Raw genomic sequence first — 19,560 nt, 5'->3', positions numbered from 1 at the left:
ATGTCTACAAAGGTGAATTACTACAGAAAATAAACACAATCTAAACATACAGCCCGTTTTAATGAAGCCTCCCGGTGCAAAATACAGAAAATTGTCCATAAAACCTCTACTATGGCTGTTGTATTATGTATGTGTTTTACTAACTCCTCCTGACAGTTGGGGCGAATGCTGGTTATCTCTCTCTTTCATGGCAGCATCACTGATATCTCAGCTCAAGGCTCAGTGTTGTCTCTGCTAAATTTCTTTTGAAAAAAAAAATCAATGTTTCATTTGAAATTTTTAGAATTATCTTGGTGGGCCTGATTGAAGCCCCTTGTGGGTCAGTTTTGGGCCACATGCTTTATATTTGACACCCCTGGATTGGAGATTTTTATATTCAGCATCCTGTTGTGGATGAGGAGCTGTTCTCCCTTCTTAGCGTTGCTTCATGAACATACGGTTGGCCGCCTTGACGTTGGCTTGGGATCATTTGATGTCTCTAAACTTGACTGGAACGAGTTTCAGTGAAAACAGAGTCTCCCGTGTTTGCAGACGGTGCAGCGGCATCCTGATGCATCTGTCCAGCCGCCATGCGGTGCTCGTGGAAGTCCATGGTGCTGCTGGCTCTGGCGTCCATCGCCATCCAGTACACCGCCATCCGGACCTTCTCCTCTAACCCTCTGAACCTGCTGTGCTCCGTCGGCCTGGCCCCCACCGACCACGCCATCAACTGCAGCCTCGGACAGCTGACGCAGGTGGGCCGGAAGGCTCTGGGGGGCTGCGATGAAGCCCCGTCCCCTACGTCTGCTTCTCCGTCCTTCTCCCTCCCCGCCTACAACAGCAGCAGGAGAACCCACATCCTCATCCTGGCCACCACCCGGAGCGGATCCTCCTTCGTGGGTCAGCTCTTCAACCAGCACCCGGAGGTCAGGGCGGGACACACCGTCACCGACGGCTCCTTGTTTCCTTGTAGTCTTGAAATGAAAGGTTCCGTTGACAGAACCTTAAAAATCCCCTCATACTGCTGCTTAATAAGACACTGGTCCAGATTGAAACCCCTCCCTCCAGCACAAACTGATTTTTAGGAGTATTTCAGTAGCTCAGCACAGATTCCCTTTCCACTCCAGGTCTTCTACCTGTTCGAGCCCCTCTACCACGTCCAGCTGGCGCTGCTCCCCCGCCTGGGTCAGAGCCGGAACCCGGCTGAGAGGAGGGTGATGATGGGAGCCGCCAGAGACCTGCTGAGGTCTCTGTTCCACTGTCACCTGGGCGGCCTGGAGGGTTACATCCAGCCCCGCCCGGCCCGGCACGCCACCGACAAGCTCTTCAGACGGGGCGCCAGTAAGAGCCCCGCCGCTCCTCGCAGCTCGCCCGGCGGGTCGCGGCGTGACGCTCATCCTCCGCCTGGCTCTGTCCGCAGGTCGCTCTCTCTGCTCGCCCCCGGTGTGCGAGGCCTCGCTGGACGCCAAGGAGCAGAGTCTGGTGCTGGCCGACGAGGGCGAGTGTGTGAGGAGGTGTGGGCCGCTCAACGTGTCCGTGGCTGCGGAGGCCTGTGGAGCCAAACGCCACGCTGCCATCAAGACGGTTCGAATCCCACAGATCAGCGACCTCCGAGCCCTGCTGGAAGACCCCAAACTCAACCTGAAGGTAGGACCAGTCTCATCAGTAGCTTGACTTTTTTATTTAAGATTGATTTTCTTCTTAAATGGTTGTATGAGTATTTTTAAGCTTTATCTAAAGCAGAGCCACAGTCTGGTCTGCGTGGGATTATATAGTCCATCCATTTCTTCCAAATAGATCCTTCTTGTCAGTCGACTCTGCTGTTATTCTCTCCGTCCTGCTCAGGTCCAGGTTGAGCTCTTTCTTGAAAGCCATCTTTTCATCAGGGCCTTTTTTCCTGCCACCAGGAAAACTGTTACCACCTTACCATAACTACCATCTTTCAAGCATGAATCCAACAAATCCAAATGTACTTCTCCATGTCGGGTGACCTCCACAGATTCCTGGTCTTGCATTATGTTTTCCTTTACAGTCATTTTTGATCACATGAGTGTCCCAAAAAGCTAAAACATGACAATCATATGCATTTCCACAATTTCTCCAGCAGGTGGCGGCAATTCCTTAACATATGGATGTAATAACTGAGTTACCCACTCAGACTCTTTTTCCTATTTGGCTTGAACATAGAGTGGGTACAATAGGTACTGAAAACATTCAACTTTTTTTCTCATTTTACATGTTTCTAAAGGTGCTTCTGATGTTAAACTTTCACCAAATATCAGTAACAACCTATGTAATCGACGCATGATAAGAAATCTAGCCTTAGCGTCCATGAATTAAGTTATGATTAATAATGTGAAATAACACAGGAAGAAAAGTGTTGAACACATTTAACGTATAAAGCTCTGAACAACCAGGAACCATCACATCTTAAAGAGCTATTAGTCCCATATGGGCCCAGGAGAGCGCTTCGTTCTCAGAGTGCTGGCCTGCTGGAGGTTCCTCGGTTCTCTAAAAGTAGAACAGGAGGCGGAGCTTTGTAGAAACAGCTCCCAGTTTCAGTCAGCTTTGGTCAAGATCTTTCTGCTGTGAGACGGGTTGATTACAGTGTGAAACACGGACATCCTTGGTATTTTGTGGCTAAATGCTAATGTAGATGATGTTGTTTGAATTGAGTGTGAATGTGTTTGCGGGCCTCAGGTGGTCCAGCTGGTCCGGGACCCTCGTGGCATCCTGGCGTCTCGTATCGAAACCTTCCGGGACACGTACCGGCTGTGGCGTCTCTGGAGAGCGACCGGACGGCGGCCGCACAACCTGGACCTGGGTCAGATCAACACCGTGTGCGAGGACTTCCTGCACTCTGTGTCCACCAGCTTGGCCAAGCCGCCCTGGCTGAAAGGGAGGTACATGCTGCTGAGGTGAGAGGGCTCGCCGCCTGTGACCTGTGACCTCTACAGGAAAGGATAACTCACAGAACTGCAGAGATCAGGAGCTGGAAAATTTGAATTTCAACATGTAATTCTACAGTTACATGGATTTCCATTTTCCCTCCTCCAGGTATGAAGACCTGGCCCGGTTCCCTCTCCAGAAGGCCCGGGAGCTCTACAGCTTCCTGGGTCTGGTTCTGCACCCCGGCGTGGAGGACTGGATCACCAACAACACGCGGGGCAGCAGCGACCTGTCGTCCCGCCAGAAGTTCACCACGGTGCGAGACTCCGCCGCCAACGCCGAGAACTGGAGGGTGAAGCTGTCCTTCGACATGGTGGCGTACACGCAGACCGCCTGCCAGCCGCTGCTGGGCCTCCTGGGCTACAAGGCCGTCTTTCACCCCAGAGAACTGAGGAACCTCTCGCACTCCCTGGTGGAGGACAGGACGTTCCCGCCCGTGGTTTAAAGGTCGTCCAGGAGAGCAGCAGGACGGATCGATCGATCGGGAAATCGTGGCCGATCTGAAAGACGGATGACAGCCTCTGGTTGGTGACGTCAGGAGAATGTGTTCAATGACAATCAGCTGATAAACATGGATGTTGTTTCCCTTTTAATCACCTCCTGTTCAAATTGATGGCGGTCGGTCACTGTGATCTCTGGTTTGTAGAATCTAGAATCTACAGATTGACCAGGTGGGTGTTGACCGCAGAATGAAGGAGAATGTAGGCTGCCGGCCCGTTTTCAGTTAGTCTGTCCAGGAAAAAGCAAAACAGTGAAGGTAGAAATCAAGGTAGTTTCCCTCTGAGTCAAACAAAACCCACAGTTTGTTTCTATCTGCTCAGTTACAGTCACATCCAGGAGATTCACCTCAATGTTATTCCTATCGTGCCAAATACAACGCTCTCATTTTGAGACGCTCTTACAGAGAAAACCAACAACTCCACAAGAGTTAGAATAAGTGATGGTGGAAAGAAACACCTTCATTTAACAGGAAGAAACCTGCAGAACCAGACTCAGAGACTTTCTGCTGTTGGACTTGGGGTTACTGAAGGAGAAGACAGGACGGACGGGAAGATTGTTTTGAGGGATTCAAACCCTGGCTCTTCCATGGGGTAGGGATGCTCTATTCCATTCAAATTGAATGTAGTTAAAACCCAGCAGAGGATTATACTGAGGAGGGTTTGACTCATGACAGAAAAAGGCCAACAAATCTGAAACAATATATTTGTACACAAAAATATTGAAAGTATATTTTAGAAAACAGTTACTGAACAGAGCTGAATGTGACGAGGAAATCACTGCATGGACTCAGGACCACTTTTGAAAACAGCTGATCACTGCAAAGGTTAGTTCAAACCGATCTAAAAGGAAAAAAAACCCCACAAGATATCAAGAATATTTCTGCTTTCTCACTCAGTTCACTGGAATATCACACACCTTCAGCTCATTCTGCAGACTTCGGATCGTGTGTCTGTTTCTGTTGGACTCTCACTGCTGAGCCACCAGCATGCATCTATTTATTTATTTATTTATTTGTTCATCCATTTTCGTCTGAGCCAACGTCTACCTCAGTTCCTCAACCTGCAGCTCTGGAGCCACGTGCAGCGTTGAGGCTTCATGAACTTACATTCAGTGTAAATAAATATTTCCTGTTATTTTTTGTTGCACAATAGATTATCTTTCAAAAGGAATTTGTGGTTTCAGGTGACAAATGTGATATTTCAATGGAAGAATTCAGTAGTTTGTTAATAAAATTCTGTCAGGTCCCTCTAGGATCGCTGAACGCTACCACAGATGGAATATATTTAGTTTTCAAACCTTTATTTCAACATGAATAAATCCAAAACAAGAGGAGCTCTGGAGGAAGTTGAAAAGATTCAATGACTTTCTCTGATGTCGGTTTACCGGATGTGTAGAGAGGAATTGTAAAACAATGAAAAAAAACACTTCAGCACAGCTAATTGCTGCTAAAACAGGTAAAACACTGCTGATTGCAGCTAAAATAACATTATCATTTACTCAAAAGTGCTTTCGAGTGAAAACAGAGAACTTCTGTCACATTCTGAGTGTCTGTCGACTCCACAGCAGAGCTGGGAGCCGCTGAAATGCAGAACTTGTGTGCAAAGTACATGTGCATTGTTTTCAGAAAGGCTTCACTGAGAGCGATGCAGTTTTTAACGAATTATGACATTTTCAGAGGCAATCAGACCTTTTTTTTCCTGCTCTCATGAAAACTAGCCTGTAAAAACAGTCCGACGCTCCTCGAGTTGAAGATCCACACGTTTTGTCAGTTTTCTTCTCGGCAAACCAGCTTCAGAACATTTTGAGGATTTTGTTGAGAGACGTTCTTTTCGTGTGTTAACAGTTTTGTGAGGTTCTATGTTCTTTTAACCAGAAATGCTTCTTGTAAAGTAAAAAAGAAATCTTGGTGGAGAATCCTGGGAGATCAATCAGGATGTGAAGCGATGTCAGACTGTGGGAGGGAATAAATCACTTGGACATGTGTCTTTGTCTCCTTGTCTCTTCAGTGAAGCCTGAACTCACAGCTCAGGTATTTAAAGGCAGCAGGATCACGGCGTGTAGCGGTTCGGACTGCCGCCTCACAGGGACTATGGGGTCTTTGGAAGTTTGCAGGTTCAAATCCCACTGAGCAAGACCCTTCATCCCCAGAACAATTCACAGCGTTGTGTTCTGGAGCATCTGAGACTGGCTACTAACTGCTATTTTAACAACTTGTACAGCATGAAGCTTGCTGTGTGCAGACTGCATGATGAAAACAAGCTGAATCACAGTGTAAGATGTACCTCAGTGTGATTACAGGAGAATGAAACGTCGAATGCGTGCTCCATCGTCATTCACAGAGGAGAAACTGGCGAAACATGAACAGAGCCCTCGCTATTCTGGAATTTATGTGTTTGGAGAGAAATCCGATTGAAGTAAGTTCTAGAGCTGCGCTGATCAATGCGTCACTTCATACTACATTTCAGTTGGTCAGCTGACTAAGGCCACAGCCACAGCAGTCACAGTCATCCCAACGTTCTAACACTCAGAGTTTCATGGCAGGTTGTTTTTGGTCAGGAGACCATGAGAACAGTCGTCTGTCAGTGTGACGCAGGACCACCAATTTAGAGCAAGACATCACCATGATCCTCTCACGAGTGTTGTCTGTCACCTGGGACAGATGAAAATTGCACATTATGCAGCTAACAGATAACAGCTAACAGTTAAAGCTGCTGTAGGCAGGATTTTGCTAGTCAATGCTAATTTTTCTGTGTTTTCTTTGGATTAAATGTCAGAGTATCCATTGATAATCCTTTAGGAGTGTAGCATAATTGCACTACCACGAGGGCGCAGCGTTTCCATCTGTCTCTGTTCTGAGCTGAAAAGGAATCTCGACAGCTCCAGGTATCTTTGACCAATCAGAAGAGCCCCTGAGGTTCTTGCCCTGATTGGTCGAGGGGCGTTCGTCGCACGTTCTTGTGGGAGGGGCTTAACTTGCGTGAGGGCGTGATGTCAGGGAAAACAGGACAGGATTGGCTGTGCTGGGTTTCAAATTGCCTTCTTAGATGGGTCAAATCACCATCTTGCTTAGGTTTACTGGCAGAGATGCAGAATCCTGCCTACAGCACCGTTAACAAGTTATTACTAACTACGTCGTTTTACGCGTTTCTACCCTTTCCGTGTAAACGGACATCGATTCCAAACATTGTCATAAAAGAGCAATTATCTTTTCTCCTCTTGAAATGTCACGTGAACAGGGTCTAAAACAGCTCAAATGACTCAAATATTGAAACTGTAAAAACCTCTGAACACACAAAATCTGGTGAAAAGACTGAATTTGTCAAAAAGGCTAAAACTACTCAAACAGCAGCCTCCAGCACGGCGCGTCCTGCCTGACGGATCGCTGCTCTTCAGATCATCTCTCATGGGGCTCATGTATTCCAGGCTGTTCAGATTACCTCGTCTCATCTGTCACAGACCGCACACACACCCCTCCTGCTGCTGGATGCTTCTGTGTTGTCAGTGTGTGTCTGTGCAGGTCGGGATGGGCAGCGGAGCGTCGGTCACTGAGGAACCCCAGCCAGAGAGGCTGAGAGGGGGGGGAAGGGAAGCTTCTTCACCTCAAGGACAGCAGAGCAATGACACCCTGCAGGTGAGCTACCACCCCACCCCCACGACTCACCCATCAGTCTGTCATCCAAAAGTCTTTTCAATTCAAAAAATAAATTCAAAGATTTTTCTCCAGCGGCAGGTCACAGCTTTCTCAGTTCGATTTAGATCAAGTAAGACCAACATCCAGCTTTAAATCCCAGGCTAACTAAACAATGTTCAGTGCCTATGCAGCAGTAGTTCCACCACCATGTCCCAGTGGTTCCTACTGGAGGCCTAAACAAGCTGATTCACTGGATCTCCAGAGAGCTATTGAGGTTTCTTGAGTCCATTAAACCAGTTGTGAGGGGTCAGCTGTCGACTGTCAGCTCTAGAACTGCCAGGACCAGGAGAATATGGACTGGGAGTTACTGTGGATGAATACTTTGTTCTTATTTTCTGCCTACTGAGCATATGCAGTAGAGCTATTCACTATGGCCGTGGTGCCAAAGGAGCAGCATTTCAGAAATTTCAGCTGTTTCCAAAATGAAGTATTTTCAGTTGCTCTGATCACCATTGCCATGTAAACAGACACAAAACAGAACTGACTTTTTTCCGTTTTTACTTGAAAATGTGCATAAGGGATCTAAATATGACAGCTTTCTGAATCCATCGACTTTCTATTGGTCAAATGCAACAAATAAAGCATTGTCTTCTGGAGCTGTTTGAGATTTGTCTGATATTTTGGAGACTTTGATGTGAAAGCACATGTTCTTCAGTTACTGGTTATTTGAATGGTGGATGGGTGAAAAATAATGTTTTGAATGTGTGTCAATTAATCAATTTTGAATTCTAGTTTTCACAGTTTGGTTTCCTGTCTGTTTTCTCAACTGTCTTTAGGAGGTAAATCAAGTCACTGAATGTGTGTGTGTGTGTGTGTGTGTGTGTGTGTGTGTGTGTGTGTGTGTGTGTGTGTGTGTGTGTGTGTGTCTGTGTGTGTGTGTGTGTGTGTCTGTGTGTGTCTCCAGGCAGATGTGAAGTCAGTGAATCCCGACAGCCACACTGTGGACATTCAGTCTTTAACGAGCGAGGAGACCGAAGAGAAGGAAGAAGAGGCAGCGATGCCACCTATCTCCAAACCCAAGACCTCCAACCAGCCCACCTCCAACCAACCCAACTCCAACCCCAACACCTCCAACCAGCCCACCTCCAACTCCAACACCTCCAACCAGCCCACCTCCAACCCTAACACTTCAAACCAGATCATCTCCAACCCGCCCATCACTGTAAGCAGCTGATAACAAACTCCAAACTTAAAAATCACAATGAAACATATTGAACCACCAACAATTTTACAATGGTCAATGATGTGATAAATGCTGTTAATGTAAGGTTTCCTTAGTGAAAAAATGGGAAGACTATACCTCCACTGTACTTATTGCTGAGAAGAACACTGCACAGAAGCTAAAAACAATCTTTCCAATGAATTGCAGTTTCATTTATCTATTTTTACATTTTTAGCTGAAGTTACAACATATTGAAAAGATTTTTTTATGACACATCATGTCTAACAAATAGTAATGGATTACTTTAGGACTTTTTCAGTGTAATAAAACTCTTGACAATAGTATTATAGGATATGAGCCATTATCAAAATATTTTGCCAATAATGAGATAACTTATATGACTGAATTTTCATTAAAAAAAAAAGTCTTAACCCGTTCAAAATGGATGGAAATGGTGGAAGGAATACTCAGAGGACCTCCTCAATCCCGTCACCATGTCTTCCGTAGAGGAAGCAGAGGCTGAAGTCGGAATCGTCCATCACTCAAGCTGAAGTCACTGAGGTGGTTGGTAACCTCCTCGGTGGCAAGGCACCGGGGGTGAACGAGACCCTGAGTACCTTAAAGGTGCTGTAGGCAGGATTTTGCTAGTCAATGCTAATTTTTCTGCGTTTTCTTTGGATTAAATGTTAGAGTATCCATTGATAATCCTTTAGGAGTGTAGCATAATTGCACTACCGCGAGGGCACAGCTTTTCCATCTGTCCCTGTTCTGAGCTGAAAAGGAATCTCGACACTCCAGGTATCTTTGACCAATCAGAAGAGCCCATGAGGCCCTAACCGTGATTGGTCAAGGGGTGTTCGTCGCACGTTCTTGTGGGAGGGGCTTAACTTGCGTAAGGGCGTGATGTCAGAGAAAATAGGACCGGATTGGCTGTGCTAGGTTTCAAATGGCCATCTTAGATGGGTCAAATCACCATCTTGCTTAGGTAACCCCAAGTAAGATGGCGGAGATGCGGAATCCTGCCTACAGCACCTTTAAGTCTCTGGATGCGCAGGGACTGTCTTGGTTGACACATCTCTGTAACATTGCATGGCAATCAGGGACTGTTCCTCTGGATTGGCAGACTGGGGTGGTGGTTGCCATTTTTAAAAAGGGGCACTGGAGGATGTGCTTCGACTATAGGGGGATCACACTCCTCAGCCTCTCTGGGAAAGGCTGCTCCAGGGTACTGGAGAGGAAGATTCGACCGATAGTCGAACCTCGGATCCAGGAGGAACAATGTGGTTTTCGTCCTGGTTGTGGAACACTGGACCAGCGCTATACCCTCCATAGGGTGTTCAAGGGTTTGTGGGAGTTCTCCTGACCAGTCCACATGCGTTTTGTGGATTTAGAGGAGGTGTTCAACTGCGCACCTCGTGGTATCTTGTGGGGGGTGCTTCGGGAATGCAGAGTACTCGGACCCTTGTTAAGGGCCGTCCCATCTCTGTATGACCGAAGTAGGAGTCTGATCCGCATTGCCGACAGATCGGACCTGTTTCAAGAGCATGTTGGACTCCGACAGGGCTGCCCTTTGTCACCAATTCTGTTAAGAATACTTTATAGACTGAATTTCACTGGGGCAGTTTACAGCCGAGTGTGAAGCAATGGGGATGAGGATCAGCACCTCCAAATCCAAGGCCATGGTCCTTGACCGGAAGAAGGTGGTCTGCCCTCTCTTGGTTGACAGAGAGACCTTTTCCCAAGTGGAGGAGTTCAAGTATTTTGGGTTTTTCTTCATGAGTAGAGTGAGTAGATGGAGCATGGATTGACAGGCGGTTCGGCGCAGCGTCTGCAATGATGCCGTTGCATCGGTCTGTTGTGGTGAAGAAGGAACTGAGCCGAAAGGTGAAGCTCTTGATTTACCAGTCGTCTTCTCCCCTACCCTCACCTTGAGCTTTGGGTAATGACTGAAAGGACAAGATCCCGGATACAAGCAACTGAAATGAGCTTCCTCAATAGGGTGGCTGGGCACTCCAAGATAGGGTGAGGAGCTCAGTCACCAGGGAGGAGCTCGGAGTAGAGCTGATACTCCTTCACATCGAGAGCATCCGGCTGAGGAGGCTTGGGCATTTGTTTAGGATGCCTCCTCGATGCCTCCATGGGGAGGTGTTCCGGGTAGGTCCCACTGGGCGGAGAGCCCTGGGAAGACCCACGACACGCTGGAGAGACTAAGGCCCAATCCCATTTCTCTTTCTAGCCCTCCCCCTTGGCCCTACCCCGTGTCCCTACCCCTTTGAAATGGAGTGCTAAGGGGTAGGGCCGAAGTAAACCCCTCCGAATTGGAACACCCCTTCAAAAATTGCATACGTCATCAGTAGTCACCGCTGCCGATGACGAAGGCAGATGCACCAATTGTTTGCTGAAGAAGAATGTTTTTCTTAAATTTTAAAACTTTACTAATTGAAAAAATACTGACATTTATAAACTTCTTTTGTTGCGGACGCCGCCATCTTGCCGATCTTGGAAGGCTCTCTGAGAAATCTGTCATCCAGTGGCGGCCGGTGGCGAGGAGCGTTTGTTGTGTTTGCCTAGACCGTGACTGGCGTGCGGGGTTAGTTCACTTCCGCATTGGCGGGAGCGCTCATTTCCCACCCGCGTATTTCAGGCGGGCAGTGTTGAAGAAACCAGTTTATTAAAAATAATCGTCTATCTGTTGTGTTTGGAATGCGTCTGGAATGCGTGGGTGTAGACGATCGCTCCCGCCAATGCGGAAGTGAATTAACCCTGCCCGCCAGTCACGGTCGAGGCTGACAAAACAAGCGCCCCACACCATTGGCCGCCACTGGATCATACCCCTCCGTTTGAAGTGTTCCTCGGGAGAATCTCCTTTTGGAGGGGTGACTGGCCCTCCTTCTTGGCTCTACCCCTACGTCATAATGACAATTGGGACACTCCTACCCCTCCACGTGAACGCGCAAAACGAGGCATAGGGCCAAGGGGTGAAATGGGATTCAGCATAAGTCTCTCAGCTGCCCTGGAAATGAGTCGAGAGCTGGAGGAAGAGGGGGGACAGGAAGTCTGGGCATCACTACTTAGACTGCTGCCCCCTGACCCGGTCCCGGATAAGTGGTAGATAATGGATGGATGGATGGATGGATTCAAATTGTAATGACTGTTGTCAATAATGTGTTAATACATAAATAGGGCTACGTTCCTTTAAAATCGAAGTTTTGTTTATAGGTTTTGTGCAGCTTGCTTCTGAAAAACAGATAAAGTGGATGGAATAGTGATGATATACATGAACATCCATGAATACATAAACTTTCTCAATCTTTGTTGTAAATAATCTTTCAGTCATTGGCAAGTTGTTACATTATTTCCTGTATTACATTCAGAATGGCCAAAATTATTATTTTGTTTGCTGTTACTACGTTATTATGTTATAAGTTATTATATTAATGGAAAAAAAAATAATATGCTATGCTAAAGGACAATATTATGACATTATTGGGAGGTTTTACATTCTTGGTTATTACACACATATCTGTTGTATTATTAATGTGGAGATAGTCTGAGCTTGGTTATAATGTTCATTGTGTGTTTAACTGTGACAGGAAGGAGCATCAGAGGGTGAAGAAGTGTCTCTGAACTTTGAGAGTTTCCTCCACAACGATGGGATTCTCTACAGCTGCTTCTGCCATCATGGAAACAGAGTTTATGTTGACGAGTCTCAGGTACAAACTACTGACCTCCAATGAAAAAAGGATTTTGACAAACGGGGATGTGCCGATGCCACTTTTTTCAAGGATGCCTAATGCTTGTATCATTTCAGTGCGTTCCATTCATTCTGACCTTAACACAGTTTTATTGGCTGGTTTCCTTCACATTTTGTGTCTTACTTTGCTTCCAGAACCTGCAGCCCTTTCCAAAGGAGTGGTACAACCAGGGTCGCTTCCTCTCCACCAACAGCGAGGTCAGTCGAATCAGTTTCACGCCAGAGCAAATGATGAAGCTGCTGCTACTGAAGCAGAGCGCAGAGTTTTGCTGCATTCAACACAATTTGGGGTTTAAGTGTATCTAATTGCCATCACAATCTGAAATTACACAACAAAACTTTTTTTGCAGAAAGACCCAGAGAGAAGACAGACCGGAGTATTTAGTTTTATAATAAGTAAATTGTGCCAGGGCTGTGCTTCGTCTCTTCGTCCTCTGTTCCTGATATTCATAGGCTCAGTGTAGACAGAACAGAAAGATCACACAACTTAGTAAAGAGATATTTTCTCCTGTCAGGCTTCTGATCAGCTGCAGACTCCAGCCAGCAGCCACTCAGCTGTGAGGGAGGACGACCGAACTGGCAGCATCTACATCCAGGGCAAAGGAGCGGTCACCACCTACATGTTTGAGGTGAGACGAGAGTCGGAACAGATTAACTGATCTGACATCTGAAAAAAAAAAGTTTTCTTTCGACAAGGCAAATTTCTTTCGAAAGCAGCATTAAGACTCGAAGCAATCCACTGTGCTTTACAAGGATGTGAAGGAAACACATTAAAACAAGGTTATTAACGAAAACATTGGAAAACTTGAGCAGATGAAAGTGTTTTAAGGGCTGATTTAAAGGAAGAGCGTTTGGAGTCCTTGAGTGTTCAGGAGGTTTGTTCCTCAGAAGAGGAGTGTAGAAAAAGACCCTCAGGAGTCTGGAGGAACCATCTAGACCCCTAAGAGTTGGTCCTGAGATGTGTTTCGGCACAAAACCATTCAAACTATTCAACCACATATCGGATTTTGAAGTCAGTGTTTTGTGACTTGAGCAGCTGGAGCACTGTTTTCAGACGGTAATAAACTGATTTTGTTATTGTCTTAACGTGGTTGTTGAATTTCAGTTCTGATTCTATAATCGCATCCAGATTTCAGACTTGATTGTTGTCCTGAGGGACATGGAGTCAAGATGTCTGCTGACCTTTAACCTTTTCTCTTGCGTGTATCATGTAGATGTTAAATAAACAAGGCAAAGTCCAGGTGTATCAATACACACATGAATGTCATTCAGCACTTTGACCCAAATCCAGACTGAAAAATATAAAAGCTTTCTGCCATAAAAGCATCAAATTGTATAACAACCTCATTTTGAATAATCCTACCTCAATGATCTTTCGCACCAAATTGACCAAACAGCTCATTTCATTTTAAAAAATATGTTTTTCTTTAAGACACAAATGAAAACTCATCTGGTTTTGGTTAAAGGAGACTAAAAGTAAGAATATCACCACAGTTATATGAATTAATTTAGTATAACTTTGTTAGATGTATTGATATATTGTGATAAAAGCCTGAACTACTGAAGCTGATTTTTCAGTTTCAGATTCTCAAGTTGAGTTTCGATGATGGTGCTTCTCATAGAAAGGCGTCATTTCTTATGTCCTGCTCTGTTTTCCAGGAAAGAGTGAATATTTGCAGGTTCTGGGATCCTCAGTCGGGCGTCTGGCTGCTGCTGCCGCTGCAGTGGGAGATGAACGTGGAGTTTGTCCAAGCTCGAGTCCAGCAGGTCATGGTGAGGAAGAGTCCAGAAACCAGAACGCAGTGTAGTTCTTTACCCAGCGTAGCAGCAGCATCTCTGTCTTTTCAGTTTCCCACACATATAAAATAATTCCTGCTGTTTCAGACACTATCTAACTGCATGAATGTTTACCAGCAACAATAAATCCCTTTGCCTTGTACTCCAGAGTGCTTTACCAGGCCTGCTGGACCAGAAGGAGATCACAGCGGCTCTCAGACAATGTAACTACGATGCTGAGGAGGTCATCTCCGTCTACCTCACCATGTTTGGAGAGATCCTGCTCCAGGCTCCTCCCAGTGGAGATCACAGCTACACCGACCTCAACTCCTTCAGGTCAACACCCACCCTCATTTATTCACTTGTTTTTTACAAGTCCCACTATGCCATCATGTTGTTTTGGTTTTCAGCTCCAGTGAACAACATGACAGAAACTTTCATACTATAAAACTATAAAACTTTCATTGAAAATCCTTCGTGATTAAACTTTTTTTTTTTAATTGTAGATTCACAATCAGTAGAGTTGCAATTAAGCGATGCAACAAAGAGTATTTTTAACAGAGATGGCAGGCTTTTCTTCCTTACGTACTTACTCTGTTTAGACGTTGTTGTTTGCGTCTTCTTCTGTGTTGCACCCGAACGTCGTGGTCTGACCCAGCAGGGCGCTCTTGGAGAGGGACCGTGCCATCGGGGATCTGATGGAGAAGCTCCAGGTCAAAGAGAAAGAGGCGGACGTCCTCCTCCAGAAGAACAGCTACCTGGTGGGGGAGGTCCGCTACCTGACCGACGCCGTCCAGCACCTCAACCAGAGGGCGGCGGAGCTGGAGGCCGACCGGCAGCAGGCCAGAGAGAAGATCAGGTCCCTCCTCAACCGCCGGGTCCCCGCCGTCCCCCCGGCCAAGACCGTCGCCAAGCCCAGTCCGGACCCCGCCCAGCTCCTCCAGCTGGGCCGCCTGACCCGAGCACTCAACGTCTCCAGCAAGAAGCTCCGGGCCACGGTTCAGCAGGCGCTGGCCGACATGAGGAAGCAGCTGGAGCAGCTGAAGGGCTCCGTGGGGGAGCTGGCCCGGGTGGAGCGGGAGGGGGCGGCCGAGGTGGAGGAGCTGCGGTCGCTCTACAGGAGGGAGGCGGCGGAAAGGAAGAGCCTGCACAACAAAGTGCTGGAGCTGCAGGGGAACATCCGGGTGTTCTGCCGCTGCAGGAGGAGCGACAGAGCCTCCAGCTGTCTGGAGACCGCCGGCGACCAGGAAGTGGTGCTGGTTCAGAAAGGAAGTAAAAAAAAGTTCCAGTTTGACAAAGTCTTCACTCCCAGCAGCTCTCAGGTAACAGCTGGTTTAACCCCCCTGCACACACACACTTACACTGCTCACAGCTGAAACACACAACAGCAAGAAAAACCGACTGAACTCCATCGAGTCTCGTAACGCTTAAAGCTGAAGGTTCCGTTGCTCTTGATGTCTAATGACGCTCCACCCTGTGTGGACAGGAGGAGGTGTTTTCAGGGATGCTCCCAGTCATCACCTCCTGTGTGGACGGATACAACGTCTGTGTTCTGGCTTATGGACAAACTGGCTCAGGGAAGACGTACACCATGATGGGCAGCAAGGAAAACCCCGGAGTCAACATCAGGTCAGTCTGACGTGCTGCAAATGGACTTCAGCCAGTCAGTGAGAAGAGCAGGTTGGTTCCCTGGAAGAGTTTGTCAGAAAACATTCTAGGTTATCGTGTAGTTTCATTACAAAACAAACAACAGCGCCAACTCCTGGCCTGGCATGCTAACTACATTGTTTTCAGTGTTTCTGCTGAAAACGACGTAAACGGACATCGTTTTCAAAATGTTGCTACGTGAATGAAAAACTCTACCCGAGCAAAAAGGAAAACATGTTTTCACTGGAAACACTGACATGAAGTCAGGGCCTCTGTTACAATGATTTTCATTGATTCAGTGTCAAGAAATTAAAATTCTTTATGAACTTGGCATTTAAGACAACTGTTCTTGTTCAGATTAAATCTACAGTCTACATACAGTCTGGTTTGTAGTGGTGTATTTCTGATTTTTGACTTACTATCAAATCGGCCCACAGTCGGCCCTATGCAAACTCGCAGGGCTCTCAAGTCTCACGCATTGAGCGTGACAGTCACGCATTTCGGTACGGTAAATTTGTCTGGTGCGCCGCTGCTATGGAACCGGGGGGAATCAAACACGTCTACAAGCCAGTCACTTACCTGTCAATCAAAAAAGGAAAGGGGCGGGCTAAAATAGCGCAACTACCAATGAAAAAAAACATTGTTATCACATTGATGGAGAGTCTAATGGTTCTTTTGTCCATTAAAGCTTTGAACAGTTTAAGTTTAACACAACTCAAGGCCCCTGGGCCAAAATCCAAACGACCAAACCTCCGAGTAAATGGTAACAATTTCAAAGAAAACATTGAATTTTGGACTTTAATTTTTAAATATTTGTGACTTTTCAACTGTATTTTACATGAGAAGGTTTCATTAAAATTGTCTTCATGTTGAGATGGTAGTCATTTCAGGTTAAGTTTGGTTAACAGTTTGGTTAAGAGAAAATAGAGACATTTTCATCACAAAACAAAGATAAACCTCAGAGTTAAAAATTCAAGGTCCTTCAACTCTGTTTTAACCGTCCTGCCCATTTTTAATTGATTTTGCTTTTTAATACTTTTTTTAAATTGAGATTTATTTAGAAACTGGTCAGGTAATACGAACCCCGCCTCCCAGATTTCCCTGCTGTTGTTTCTGTTTTCTGGTGAAGAGGTTCCAGCTTGGTCCTAAGCCTCCTGTCAGGGTCTGAATGACTCCGGCTGCCTCTGATTACTTCACACCTTACCTGCCAAGACCTCATGAATACAGCATGAGAAGAACCAAAGGCTAAACGCCGACGGAGGAAGATCCAGTTCACGGAGAGTTCAGGTTTCTTCTTTGAGAGAAGCCAAACAAAAGCAGCACAACACCCGACTGACAAGAGTCTCCGGTTACCTGAGTAGTGTCAGAGGCTGTAACACGTGTGTGTGTTTGTGTGTGTGTGTGTGTGTGTGTGTGTGTGTGTGTGTGTGTGTGTTTCCAGGTCTGTACGGGAACTCCTTCACATCTGTGCGGAAAAGGAGAAGGTGTCCTACACACTGAAGGTAAAGCCTTAAACATTCCAAAAATTGAAACTCAGACCTTGTTAATATGTGTTTACTGCAGGTGAACTTATCTGAAAATCAAACTGAACTGAACATCTCCAAATAAATGAGTGTGAATGTGCCTGTTTTCAGATGTCCATGCTGGAGATTTACAACGAGACCTTGAAGGACCTTCTGACCAAAAGTCCCAACGCTTCACTGGATATCCGAGTCCAGGGGAAGTCAGTGGCAGTCCCCGGTCTGACCCAAGTCCAGGTCCAGACCGAGGCCGACATCCTGGGCGTCATGGAGATGGGGGAAAGGAACAGAAAGATCGCCTCCACCAAGATGAACACGCAGAGGTTCACTGCAAATCTATGAACATATCGACATGTTTTAGATGGATTCTGTAACTATTCCAACACAAACACAAACAAAACTCCTTGAAAGCTCTGAACATATTTCCCACATGTGATCGGCGCCTCCATGACCCTGACACAGAGAGGAGTCTCCAGTGAGACTGGAGTGTTGGAGTGTTTCCCAAAAGTTCTACATGCATCATTCTTCCCTCAGTCAGTCACACGCCATTCATTTGGAGTCTACTGTTTGATTTGAATACATTTGATTTGAAATGGATGTTCAGGTTTAGACACTGTTTTGTCTCTGACTACGAGTACTTTAGGTATCAAGAAGACTGATTAATAAAAAAAGAGCAAAAACTTCCAATCATATTTTAACAATCCAAAATTAATTCACATTTTGTACTGAGAGAAGAATTCATAACCACGACGTGTTATTTACTGCCGCAGCTCCCGCTCTCACCTGCTGGTGGCGCTGGAGGTGGAGATCTCAGACAGTGTGTCCGGGCTGACGACTCGCGGGACGCTGACCTTGTGTGACCTTGCTGGATCGGAACGGATCTCGAAGACAGAAGCTGAAGGGCAGAGGCTGGTGGAGGCCGCCGCCATCAACAAGTCACTGACAGCACTGGGACAGGTACACCGACCTGCTCCGGTCTCTGGAAACGTTTAAGAGTCACTTACATGTAGTTTCCTTTTGCTCTCAGGTGTTTGGAGCTCTGAAGTGCAACGCGCTCCACATCCCCTTCAGAAACTCCAAACTCACTCATCTCCTGCAGCCCTGCCTCAGTGGGGATGCCAAAGTAAGACACAGCAAGCCTGAGACGAGCTAAAGCAGACCCAGCAAGCTGTGATTCACTCACTCACAAGATGCTCTGTAATCTGGGTTTTAGTGACGGCTGTGTGTGTGTTGTGTGTCTGCAGTGTTGTGTGTTTGTCAACGTGAGTCCGGATGTGAAGGACGTGGTGGAAACTCTCAGCACGCTGCAGTTCGGCTCCACCATCCGGCAGGTTTCTCTGGGCAGAGCAGCTCAGAACATCGGACCAGCGAGAGGCGGCAAGACGGCCAAATGAGAGAGCAGCTTCTTCATCATCATCATCATCTGGAGGATTTCACTACTTTTCCAATTTTCACTTTTCATGAAGTCAACAAGTGTTTATCTTTGAAACAGCGGATTCAAGACATAAACTGGCTGTATCTACAGAGAGACAAGTGATTCGAGGTATAAATCACTGGAAACTCACACAAGGCTTAAAAGGAAGGATTGACAAATTCTTTTCAGGATTTATAGAGATACATGACTTCACAGTTGATCCACATGATCATAGGAAATTGTAAAAAATTCAGGTTAGCAGATTTAAGAGAAAACTGTGTGTGTGTGTTTGATAATTTTTTTAAGTGACTGTCAAATTTAAAAAACCATAATAAAACAGTGAGAGGACATTTTTTTTTAGACATTTCATTGTATTTTCCCTTAAATTGGCTTTATAATGAGACTGATGTTACTTTTTGTATTATATGTTTGGCTTTGGAAAAACAGACATTTTTATGATTTACTATAAATCTGTTGCATTGCCTCTGCATCTCAGACTTTTTCTTATTACAAATAATCCAGCTTGAACTTGTTTCTCATTCAGTCTCTGCGTGAGGTGACAAACTGCAGCAGAATACTGCATTTCTCTTGGATCAAGCAACGGCAAAAACATTAGTATTGATTATTATTGTTGATCCATCCATCACGACCAGAGACATGCAAGGTGGAGGATGTCCTGGGATTTCCTGGAGGGATTCAGCTTCTCATTTTTGCATGTTCGTTTCAGAAAAGTTGAAAATAATGTGTTTCCATGGAAATGACAGAGAAAGGTCTCATTTTCATGTTGGGCCGGCAGTGGATGCTGTTGATTATATACACACACACACACACACACACACACACACACACACACACACACACACACACACACACACACACTTATGAAGAGAACAATAAACTATAAATATTAACAATGAGAGAACACAGACATTCGTATTGACAATCTACCAAGTTGGATTGTTATTATGGTGATTTCATTTCCACCGTCTACATGGAGACAGATTAAGAAGCACTGGAACCATCAAAGCAATTATTGATTATTTTATTTACATGTGCCTTTGTCAGTGGATGTGTGCTTGTTTCGATTTGCGACCACACGTTGGGATCTCCATGGCTTGAATGAAGGTCAGATGGCTGAAAGTGCATGTAGAGGGTTTGAGCTGAGCG

General features: G+C 46.0%; 2 protein-coding genes across 2 annotated transcripts; both read left to right on the top strand.

Moving 5' to 3' along the window:
* Positions 1–539: 539 nt before the first annotated feature.
* Positions 540–3,376, top strand: LOC115391919 (carbohydrate sulfotransferase 1-like). Its single transcript, XM_030096348.1, has 5 exons — positions 540–905; positions 1,107–1,320; positions 1,400–1,626; positions 2,680–2,897; positions 3,037–3,376. The coding sequence occupies exons 1-5, from the start codon at positions 570–572 to the stop codon at positions 3,371–3,373; spliced, it is 1,332 nt and encodes a 443-aa protein (XP_029952208.1). The 5' UTR covers positions 540–569; the 3' UTR covers positions 3,374–3,376.
* A 3,576-nt stretch (positions 3,377–6,952) lies between these two features.
* Positions 6,953–18,373, top strand: LOC115391542 (kinesin-like protein KIFC3). The gene is made up of 14 exons (XM_030095816.1): positions 6,953–7,060; positions 8,025–8,282; positions 11,876–11,995; positions 12,172–12,234; positions 12,552–12,665; positions 13,696–13,809; positions 13,982–14,148; positions 14,474–15,134; positions 15,299–15,441; positions 16,901–16,961; positions 17,094–17,302; positions 17,750–17,936; positions 18,007–18,102; positions 18,224–18,373. The coding sequence occupies exons 1-14, from the start codon at positions 6,953–6,955 to the stop codon at positions 18,371–18,373; spliced, it is 2,451 nt and encodes an 816-aa protein (XP_029951676.1).
* Positions 18,374–19,560: the final 1,187 nt, after the last annotated feature.

Source organism: Salarias fasciatus, chromosome 7, assembly GCF_902148845.1.
Source record: "Salarias fasciatus chromosome 7, fSalaFa1.1, whole genome shotgun sequence".
Lineage (NCBI taxonomy): Eukaryota > Metazoa > Chordata > Actinopteri > Blenniiformes > Blenniidae > Salarias > Salarias fasciatus.
This window is presented reverse-complemented; position numbering and strand designations above follow the sequence as displayed.